The following is an 11,777-nucleotide window of genomic DNA, read 5'->3' as shown; positions in this document are numbered from 1 at the left end:
GAGCTGCACTTCTGTCTGTACCCACAATGCCTTACCTTAGTTAGAAATGCAAGTTCCTTCCTTGCCTAGCAAGGAATACTAAAATTGAAATACTTTACAAAAGACCATACTTTGCTCAGTTTGCTTGTAGTTGATCATTTGGTCAGTGACAGGAGTGAGTGCTAAGTGACATTTCAGCTATGTGAAAAGGAGATACATTGCCTTGATCCTGCCAACACTTAGGGCCCCTCTACATGTACAGGTAAATGTTCATATATCATAGATGTTTGGGTCAGAAGGGACCTCAGTAAATCGTTGGGTCTGACACCCTGCCCTGGGAAGGAAAGAGCACAGGGGTTAGATCTTTCCTAATGTGATGAAATCTAATGCATGATCTACACAATCATACTTCCTGCTATGGCACATGTGTGTTGCAAGAGATACAATTGTGTGGATTGCACATTAGATCCCATCATGCCTTATTCCTGATGCACTTCTTGCACTGGCAAGAAACATGCTCCATCAGCCGACCTAGGCTCCCAGCTGCAGGGGTGCCCCAGGGATCCTCGCAGCAGGAAGACTGTAGTTACTGCAATCTTGAAGCTGCTGAGGTGTGTGAGAGCCCTGCAGCTGGGAGCCCTGTCAACTGGGGGCTCCCAGGCTCAACTTCCAGGCTCAGCAGAACACATTGATTCTGCACATGCCCCTCCTTCCTCCCCCAGCTGGGAGCTCTGATTAGCTGCTGGGACTCCCAGCCACAGGGGCCACTGGCCACATGTTCAGTTTAGTGGCATGATAGGAAGCACTACAAAGTTATTCCATGTATTTTATGGAATAACTGTGTATCTTATTCCTCTTTATCATGCCATTAGTTGATTGAACATGTGGTTGGGTTACCACTTAAGGCATGATTAACTGGTTAATCACCCTTTAAGTGTAACATGTAGTTGGGGCTTTACACCGTTTATGTCCCCCAGTGGCATCATTTAAGTCAACAGAACTACCCACTGGCATAAAGTTAATATTTAAAAACTATGACTTGTTTGCAATGTCTAGATATTAAATATAAATTGTCACTCCCCTTCCATTTACCCATCCAGAGGATTATGTCCCTTTTTGAGCTACATGAGTCACAAAGCTGCAAAATAAAACAAGACAAATAAAACGATTCTTTATGTTGAATATTAAACTTGACTAAATATTTTTTCTAAATATATTTTTAAATGAAGATTTATGTAAGAAAGAAATCGCATTTTGTAGAAATGAATAATGCTCCAAGAAATGCAAAATCTCCTTAAAAATATCTCCTTAAAATATATATTTTTTTACATAAACCAAAACTTAGTGACTTAAATGTGAAGATAAAATTTGATATATTTAGATCTTTGCTGCTATGTTGTTTCATTAAATCCTGTAAACATGTAAGCTACCATAAAGTTTTTAAAATGAATAGCTGTACTTTTATCTTTCAAGAAAAAGAAAGAGCAAAGGAGTTTGCAGTCCAATTTAGCTGATTGGCATTACCAGAGAATCCAGTAAATATTTATTTGCAGTCTTATTCTAACTGAAAGGGAGTGGTTATTCCATGCTAATGCTGGGATTATGTGTCATCGGAGCTGGCAACCCTGGGACATTAATTGACATCATGTATCAGGTTAGGTTAATAATCTGCAGCTTGGTTCTGCTTGAGCAGATCTGCATGCCTGGGGGTAGAGATCAGTGACAAAAAGGAGACTCAAAGGGAAAGGATTAGATGCTCCACAGTCAATAGGATAGTATTTGCATTGCACGATGCACAGTTTTAATGACTGTGTTTGTTATTAATCACAGGTTACATCTGGAAAGTAGTGCTGTAAATCTGACCCGTTTGAGGATGCCTACAGCTGTCAAAACAACATTTGATGGCATAACCACAGATGCTGGCAACCTGGACAGAACATTGCCAGAATGGGAGAAAACCAGCAGGAATATACCGATACCTGTTTGCTTTAGCAAGATTCCCCAAGAGGCTGGGAAGAATTTCCCTCACACCAAACAAGTCGGGACTTATCTGGTGGGCAAAATGATCAACAAGGGTTCTTTTGCCAAGGTGATGGAAGGCTTACACATCCTCACCGGGGAGAAGGTAAACTCAGAATAACAGAATAGCATAACTAATGATTGCCACTCATCTCATTGCAACATATATATACAGAAAAAATAGATGATTGTTATCTTAATCCACACACTGCAGTTGCTCAGTGAATGATCACCCTGAACTTTAAAACTGAGCCTGACTTCATAAATAGACTGTACAGTTTAAGTAGAGATTTTAAAAAACCCACAAAATCAGCCACATGCATGAATGTAACTTTGTATGATCATCTGCACAATCAGAATTCACTTGGTGTATGAAGTCATCACCCTTTCAGAGAAGAAAGAAATTGTGCTATAGGAGTAACTCCACTCTTACCAGAGTTAGCCCTTGTCTTTTATCTGAGCCTTAAAACTACTGAGTAAAGCTTATAGAAAAATGAACTACTGCAATAGTAGATGATAAAATTTATGATAGTTAATACATAATTTACCCAGCTTAGTTTTTCTAGGAATATATGTCACAAGTTTTATTTATGGAAATGCATGGATTACAATTAATTTTGCATTGTCTGTATTTTTTTTTCCTTCACGGCTTTAACCATTATCAGTTCTCTTTTTAGTTCATTTTGTTTCATAATGTCTGGATAATCTTCTAAACTACTCAGGGCCTGACCCAAAGTCCTCTAAAGACCAATATCAGTCTTTCCATTGCCATCTATGCACCTTAAGGGAGCATGTTAGAAAAAGGATGTTGCTTGCTTGCCAATTCAAATTCAGTTAATGTTGGGGAACATGCTCCTTTTTGTGCTTGGGTGAGCTTTCTCTAAGCACATTTCCCACTGCAATTAGTGGGGATTACATAGATAGAGACACAGATAGGGTGTTGGATGACAGATTTTAGCTCTTCAGATTCTTGACCCTGGAGAGGGAGACAGGGTTCATGTGTCCCCTCTGGGTCATCACATTATAAAAGTCACTATCAATAACCAGAAATTCACTCATATAAACTTATTTCCGAAACATTTCTAAGATAGATCTGTGTTGCTAAGGTTGATACAGGTGTTGCCAATTTGTATATATTCTACAATTTAGGTAGCCATAAAAGTCATTGACAAGAAAAAAGCCAAGCAGGACACCTACGTTTTAAAAAATATGAAGCGTGAACCTCGGATACACCAGATGATTAAGCATCCTCATGTTGTTCAGCTATATGAGACCTTGGAGACTGAAAACTCCTATTACATGGTGATGGAACTGTGCCTAGGTGGAGACCTCATGGACAGAATCTGTGACAAAAAAAAGCTGGAGGAAAAGGAAGTGAGAAAATACACCCGGCAGATCATGGCAGCGGTTGAACATCTGCATCGCCATGGGATTGTCCACAGGTAGGGATCTTTCCCTCCTTTCAAATAAAAGTGACAAAATACAGGTTCCTAATGGACAGCATTTTCCTTTATAGAAACTAATGATTTCACCTTCCTTACATAAAATATGAAGTCAAAAAAGGATCCGAATTTTTCCCAAATGTCAAGAAAATATTTTTACAAAAAATCTAGGATTTTCAAACCAGTTTTCAAAAAAGGGTGGTATGATGAGTGGATGCTTCTGGAGTAAGGATGGAGGAAGAGGTTTTTAAATACTGTTAACTAAGCTAATATGGTGGGTAGTAACAAACAAAGTGTGGTGCTGTTTTACTGTGATTCTTTTGGAATTAGAGTGCAACAGATTGCTGTCACATCAAATCAAAATGTGGTGTATGAGTTAATTTCCAAGGGGAGTGGTCGCTCCTTAAGGAGACGATCCTCCAAGCCCAGAGGAAGGTAATCCCCAGGAGGGTCAAAGGGGGCAGGAGAGCATATAAGCCTCCATGGCTCACTAAAAACATCCGGGAATGTCTCCTTGCCAAAAAGGAGGCTTACTCCCAATGGAAAGGAGGGGTCATCACTAAGGAGGACTATTCAGCAGTTGCTCGGGGATGTAGGGGGATGGTTAGGAAGGCCAAGGCAGAGATGGAACAGGGGCTGGCTTCCCGGATTAAGGACAACAAGAAGTCCTTTTTTAAATACATAGGGAGTAGAAAGAAGGCCCCAGGAAATGTGGGGCCCTTGCAGGACAAGACGGGGAATCTGGTTGTCACGCCAGACGACAAAGCCAACATATTTAATAACTTCTTTGCCTCTGTCTTCCTCAGTAAGGACCAGAACTGCCACCTCCCTGCTGGGCCCCCTTTGGGCCCCGGGGGAGGCTCACCTGGGCCTAGAGTGAGTGAGGATTTAGTTAGGGAGCTTCTGGAGGGGCTGGACGTTTTTAAGTCAGCCGGCCCGGATGATCTTCACCCTAGAGTCCTAAAGGAACTGGCTGGGGTCATTGCAAGTCCCCTGGCACGGCTTTATGAACACTCGTGGTGCTCTGGAGAGGTGCCGGAGGACTGGAAGAGGGCCAACGTGGTTCCCATCTTCAAAAAGGGGAGGAAAGAGGACCCGGGGAACTACAGGCCAGTCAGCCTTACCTCGATCCTGGGCAAGCTGTTCGAGAAAATTATTCTGGCACACATCCAGGAGGGGCCAGCAGGGAACTGCATGCTCAGGGGCAACCAGCACGGGTTCATCAGCGGCAGGTCCTGTCAGACCAACCTGGTGGCCTTTTACGACCAGGTCACTAAATCATTGGATGCAGGGGTGGCAGTGGATATAGTTTTCCTAGACTTCAGGAAGGCTTTTGATACTGTCTCTCACCCCATTCTCATTAGGAAGCTGGGGGACTGTGGCGTAGACACCCATACAGTCCAATGGGTCGCCAACTGGTTAGAGAGTCGCACCCAGAGGGTGGTAGTGGATGGGTCCTTCTCGACCTGGAAGGACGTGGGAAGTGGGGTCCCACAGGGCTCGGTCCTTGGGCCCGCCCTGTTCAACATCTTCATCAGTGATTTGGATGAGGGGGTGCAAAGCACCCTGTTCAAGTTTGCTGATGACACTAAGATGTGGGGGGATGTGGGCACAATAGAGGGGAGCAACAGGCTACAGTTGGACCTAGATAGGTTACAAGGATGGGCGGAGGAGAACAGGATGGGGTTTAACACAGACAAGTGTAAGGTGATGCACCTGGGGAGGAACAATCGGCACCATACATACAGGCTGGGGAACTCCCCTCTTGTCAGCACGGAGGTGGAAAAGGATCTGGGAGTCATTATTGACTCCAAGATGAACATGAGTCGGCAATGTGGGGAGGCGGCTAGGAAGGCCAACTGCACCTTGTCGTGCATCCACAGATGCATCTCGAGCAGGTCCAAGGAGGTGATCCTCCCCCTCTATGCGGCACTGGTCAGGCCGCAGCTGGAGTACTGCGTCCAGTTCTGGGCGCCGCACTTTAAGAGGGATGTGGACAGCATGGAGAGGGTCCAGAGGAGGGCCACTCGTATGATCAAGGGACAGCAGGGTAGGTCCTATGAGGAAAGGTTGCGGGACCTGAACCTGTTCAGCCTTCAAAAGAGAAGGCTGAGGGGGGATCTTGTGGCCTGTTATAAACTGGTTAGGGGGGATCAGCAGGCGCTGGGGGAGTCCCTGTTCCCCCGAGCGCTGCAAGGAGTGACCAGGAACAATGGTCACAAGCTGGCGGAGGGAAGGTTTAAGTTGGACATCAGGAGGCGCTACTTCACGGTCAGGGCGGCTAGGGTCTGGAACCAGCTTCCAAGTGAGGTGGTGCAGGCTCCCACCCTGGGGGTTTTTAAGAGGAGGTTGGATGACCACCTTACTGGGGTCATTTGACCCCAGTGCTCTTCCTGCCATGGCGGGGGGTCGGACTAGATGATCTGCTCAGGTCCCTTCTGACCCTAGAAACTATGAAATGTTGAGGTACATTGTGACTTGTCAACCTGGCTTGAGTAAGTGGCAGCACAGAATTATACTAGCTGCAGGGCACACTTGGGAAGAAACTGTAATATAGATCCTGGACAGATGACATATTTATACCAGTGTAATTCACACAGGTTTTGGAAACCATTGTAAAGTACACTGGGATCAAGGGTAAACAGACTAACAGCTATTCCAGATGATCTGTTCTGAGTAAGTACAATTGCAGCACTTAACCACTAGGGTTGCAGGAGGACCCTCATTAGCCTGTTTTCATTGAACAAATAGCTACCCCAGGATAACAGTAGGCAGCTGACTTAAACAAGTGTAGTTCTATATCTGATTTGTATTGGCATAAATAAAGATTGGATTCAAATAAATTACATTGGTAAAGGGATTTATGGCTTCTGTCTATACCCATGGAATCTCACATCATGTTCTTCTTACCTGCTTGCTCCAGAGTAGGGGGAAAGCAGTCAACTTCAGCTCTTGATCAGTAACAGAGGGCATACCTTCTTTGCTGGCTCAGCAGACCTGACTTATCATTATGAGGCCAGGTGAAGTCCCACCTTGGGCGAATATGGGGTAGCACATATCTGGAAGCTGTTGTTTTCTGTTATCGCTGAACAACTGGGCCCGTAACATGAAGAATGGAGCACAAAAATTAGTTAGACCCTTAGGTCATATCTACACCACAGCAGTAGCATTTTCCAACCAAGACCACCCTACACATGGGCTGCTCATCTGCTCCTGCACACACACTCCAGTTTCAGAAATGTCATTAAGGTCACTCTGGGTTACTCCACAGAGGTCTCTCTCAGGCATGCTGGATACTGAGGTCTTGAAGGCAGAGGGACGCACTTAAAACAGCCGCACCTACATGTTTCTGGGTTTGGAGCATACGTATCAAAACAGGTGGGTGAGGCACATTCAAGACATACAGGGCATGACACTGCCAAGGTGATGACATACACTTACTCCCTAGTGAAGACACAAAGCAAGCAGCTCTGTTCCATCATTCTTCCATCATTCCAACAAATGCACCACATCCTAACAGTAATCACCAGGCAACATTACACACTCATACAAAGCTGGCCCAGGCAGCTTAAGAAAGGGCTCAAGCACATCTGGTGCTTTGAGTAATAGCTAATTGCTTGTGACTCAGCAATAAGTACCTCCAGATATTGGTCACTTTGTCCTAATCATGTCTTACTTCAGTTAATCCTTTAAATGGTGTATTTTTGTCCTAGAAATATACAGCTCGCCATCCTGCAAAGGACTCTCCCTTACTCCTCCGACATATCACTGCCTTCCCAGTTCTCTAGCTAATCTATTTTAGGGTTTGTCTTTAATGACCATCTGCTCAGTATGTAAGTTCTTCCCATGACCACATCCCTTCTGAATTTCATTAGTCTTTATCCCCCTTCCTTTCACTGGTGGAAATGGCTTTGCTCAAAAAACAACTGTGCACAGTAGGGAGGAGCACTGTTTGTTTTCTCCCTCTTCCCTGTTCACATGGTTTTGCTGGGAAAGCTTTGTCAGGAGGAAATTTGCAGTACATCCTGGAAGTAGTCACATACTGATTAGTTTCCTCTGGAAGCTTGTTCCTCGGTCAAGTCCCCTTTAGCAAAAGTTGTATCTCTGCCACTTTGTCATGGGTCTTAAGAGCTGTATCATCCCAATGGAACAGAGCTGTCTTCCTGGGTCATGGGTATAGATGTAGTCACTGATACTGCTGGCACCTGACCTGCGAATAGCTTTAAAATCCAGGCATAAGGCCTTAAGCCAGCAACACAAGCAGATTGGGAACCTTTCAGGGAGATTTGCTCACAGGACTAAATACATTTGCAGAAGCCTAGCATGTGATGGTATGAACTGCTGTATTCCACATGAATTGGAGCCTCTGAATTTCTTCTTCATTTGGTTCCAGAATTAGTAATTTATAGTAATTCAGTCTGAAAACAAAAAATACCTGGATTACTATGGATAAGTCCTCATAAAAAGGAATGAGAGAGTTCCGCACAAGATGGCTGTAAAAATAGAAACTTATCACTCACACTATCTAGTTCTCAAGTGAAAGAGTTAAAACAAAACAAAACCGAGTTAAAACAAAAACCCAAGGCTTTCCATCCCTTGGATGAAAGGAGGGCTGTGGGGGTGAGTATCTGTCTTGCCTCTTTTTCACAGAATTTCCTCTTTCAAAACAATAACCAAGTTTAAAGCCAGCTGCTTTCTGGCCAGATGCTGACCTCCTAATGACATCCTTGCAAGAGTACTAGTTGCTTCCCCGGAGAAGGATCTGCAGCCCATTCTAAATATTCAGCTGCCTGTGGAGTTTGGGGCAGCTCACTGCCTTCAAAAGATGGTATCACAGAGGTGCTGAAGGGGATGACAGGAACAAAATAGACCCTGTGGAACTCTGCAGCTGAGAGCTTGTGTAAAGAGGAACAGTTGCCTGGACCATCCTCTGGGTCCTATTTGAAAGGAATGACTGAAGCCACCACAGTACTGTGCAGTCTTAAGCTCTAGAGAAGGAGTGAGAAACCTACGGCCTGTGGGCAAAATGTGGCCTGCAGACCTGGTGCTTCGACAGTGGGCATTTCTTCCTGTGCCATTCTAGGGAGAAACACCAGTGGTGGGCACTCCTCCTTGTGCTGCCATAGAAAGAAGAAGCCTCAGCTGTGGGTCAGTCTTAGCACCCACCCACCCACTTCTGACCCTTGGTGGGTCACTCTGGCCAGGAAAGGTTGCCTATCGCTGCTGTAGAGCAGTGATTTTCAGCTGGCTTGCCACAGCAACCTAGGGTGCCATGACATCCAGGGTGCTCCACAGTATGAGCACTCCTAGGTATGCAAACACCTACACATTGTTTACAAGACAAACCTAGAAGTTCCAAATAGGAGCCATAGTGTCACAAACAATCTGGCCTGTTGTGGTGTTTCTGAATTCTTTGCAACAGAATAATTTCTGTGTTGCTTTTCTGTAGTCCAAAAATGGACTGTAATGAATACATTTGTTTTTGAAATTGAGTGCTCCTAAATTCAGAAAAGTTATAGGAGGATGACTTGAGTTTAAATGTTGAGAAACAATACTCTAGAGAGTTCATCAGTAAATTGAAGTCAATTATGTAAACAGCTGTAGAGAAGCCAAATATTGGCCTCCATCTCTGCCTATAGCCATAAAGTCATCTTTTGGCGCTACTAAAGTTGTATCTGTGCTATGCCTCAGTTTTAACCTAGACTTAGAGAAAATGCCAGTCAGCTTCTTGATCACTTCTAGTACAACAGAAAAACTTGATCCCTAACTTGTTACTTTGGTTTCCCTCACCTAAATTTTTTATTATGAACTTGAATCATCATTTTCACTAACAGTATTGACTTTACCCATGTTTACCACTAATAAATGTTACATCTCCTTTGTATGGCACCTTTGGTCACTCTCTAGGCTCCCTACAAGCCTACATTTTACAGAGGTTTTCCTGCTTCCAAAATCAATATGCTTGGGCTTCAGAGCAGTTACCATCCATTACATTGCCCTTTACTGTCTTTACTTTTTCCAGTCTAATTTCTAATATCTCCATTGCTACTGGACCTAAGATCTAGAGGAATATCATAGCCTGCCTTTTAGGCCTCTATAAAGCTGTTGTGGAAACAAGAAAAAAAATCATGATAATGCTTAAGCTTGCACCATTTTTTGGAAAGGTTCCCTTGGAAAAAAGAAATTGCTGCATATTTGGGGCAAAATAACTTCTAACACTATGTAAACTGTAATGGTAACCATTATCAGATTTATCAGGCAAAAAAGTACACTATTTTTATTACTATCATCCCCCAGCTCAGTCAGCTGAATAGCAGCTGAGGGGACACAAAGTAACATGAATCATTGTAGTGAAGTAAAAATCATGACAGTGCACCTCTGAGTTTCAAACTCTAAAAGAAATGTCCAATTTGTAGTGCCCACAAATAGACAGCTTAAAAGTACACAGTATCACTACATATGGAATCAGGCCATGAGCAGAGCCATTTTAAACTTGTTTCAAAGTTTTGGGGCACAGGAGTGTTTGCAATTCAGATAATTATTTAATTTTAAAATAAAATTCACTAAAATGTTAATATTAAAACCACTGGCATTTGACTTCCAGTGTGGGCTGCAGAAATTCTAACCATGCAGTTTTATTAGGCCTGGAACCAATAAAATGTAGACATGCACACATATAAACACAAAAAGCACTGGGATTAACAGCCTCTGCAAATGCACAGTTCTATTGTTTCAATACTATATTATTTTTCCTCCCATTCACTTTTCTTTCCTTCTAGTTATTATCATCCTTCACTAAGTCTTGTGTTAATTTACACTTCAGGATATGCAAGGTTGGGACTTCCAGGAAGCGTTTGCTGCAACTTAGGGAAGAAACCACAAATATGTTGCTTCTGCCCTATTCTATTTTTGGAACAAGTTTTCTGCCCTCCTTATCTCCAACATGGTTGAGAGGAGCTTTAGCAGTGATGACCAGGGGGTTGTTATGGGAATCAGAGGAACATGTAGAAAGCCTCTGGACATGGCTCCCAATATCAAGGTTACATCAGGCAAGAATTCCCCTGCACTAAAGAAAAGTCACCACAGTGGGTTCAGGTTCTGGCTCTTGGTCTTTGACTTGTAGGGATGCCAGATACTCCCCAAAACAAAAAAACCATACAGGCAGCTTGCCAACTTACACCATCTCACCTGTGATTCTGAGCCAAAGGCATCACTGCTTGCTACTTTGGCAAATCCTGTCTACATCAACAACATCAAGGATGGTTGTATCTGAGAAATCTGTACCCTCTTCTCTTCTTTCATGCTCCTTCATAGGAAAAGCAGAACTCAGTTCTCTGCCTTTTATAGTTCATGAACACAATGACATAACATTTGCTTCCTGAGGGAGAAATTTAACAGAGAATAAATACAGTTCGCAACAAATGGGAAACTAGGATCTAAACACTCAATATTTTTCCCAGAGTTTTGATAAAACAAAGAAAGGGTTTGTCTCTGGTTAGAAACTAAAGTGATACAACACTATATGCAGACACTCTTGGAGGGTAGACACAATGACCCAAAAATGACCTGGATAGACCTGTAAAAATTATTCCCAATCAATCAGCTGAAATTCAGCAAGAACAAGTGTAAAATCGTGCATTCGGAATGGAATAATTGTATGCACAAATGCAGACAAGGGAATGATTGGCCTGGCTGCAGTACTTCAGAGAAAGACCTAGGGGCTAAAGGAGACCATAGGCTGAATATTTGCCAACTGTTTGCTCTTGTTGCAAAAAAAGCTAACAGTATACTGGATTGTATTAAGAGAAGTATCACTTGCAAATCAAGGGATGTGATCCTTGATCCACTACTCAGCACTGGTGAGGCCTTACCTGGAGTACTGTGTCCAGTTTTGGGCCCCGTGCTTCAAGAAGGATTTGGGCAGATTGGATAGTGTCTAGTGCGAAGTGACAAAAATGAGTAGGGGCCTGGGAAGCAAGACTTATGAGGAAAGGCTGAAAGAGCTAGGATTATTTAGTCTGGAGAAGAGAAGACTGAGTGGGGATTTGATAACAGTCTTGAAATACCAAAAGAGCAATTATAGAGAGAATGGAGATGGGCTGATGGAGACGGGTCATAGTTTCATAGTTTCATAGATTTAGGGTCGGAAGGGACCTAGTAGATCTTCTAGCCCGACCCCCCGCCAGGGCGGGAGAACAACAAAACCCCAAAACAAAAACAGGACTCAAATGAGTCCGGCCAGGTAGGCATCCAGCCTCTTCTTAAAGACCCCCAGGGTAGGGGCCAGCACCACTTCCCTTGGAAGTTGGTTCCAGCTCCTAGCCCCCCTAACTGTGA

The 11,777-nt window shown here is 43.5% G+C and overlaps 1 protein-coding gene across 3 annotated transcripts in view; it reads left to right on the top strand.

Moving 5' to 3' along the window:
* The first annotated feature begins 1,695 nt into the window (after positions 1-1,695).
* LOC109299899 (serine/threonine-protein kinase MARK1-like) overlaps positions 1,696-11,777 on the top strand; it is a 52,779-nt gene continuing 42,697 nt past the window's right edge. The window contains exons 1-3 of one of the 3 annotated variants that reach the window (XM_019520395.1): positions 1,696-1,866; positions 1,903-2,104; positions 3,262-3,440. In XM_019520395.1, the coding sequence (XP_019375940.1) occupies positions 1,784-1,866; positions 1,903-2,104; positions 3,262-3,440 (464 nt within the window). In that variant the 5' untranslated portion in view covers positions 1,696-1,783. Of the gene's footprint in view, positions 2,105-3,147; positions 3,441-11,777 lie in introns of all 3 variants that reach the window. The other 2 variants (XM_019520394.1, XM_019520393.1) reach the window with 2 other exon arrangements.

Source organism: Gavialis gangeticus, unplaced genomic scaffold (genome assembly GCF_001723915.1).
Source record: "Gavialis gangeticus isolate Ggan-Ray unplaced genomic scaffold, GavGan_comp1, whole genome shotgun sequence".
In the NCBI taxonomy this organism is placed as follows: domain Eukaryota; kingdom Metazoa; phylum Chordata; order Crocodylia; family Gavialidae; genus Gavialis; species Gavialis gangeticus.
The sequence above is the reverse complement of the archived record's forward strand: the minus strand, read 5'-3'. Positions and strand labels throughout refer to the sequence as shown.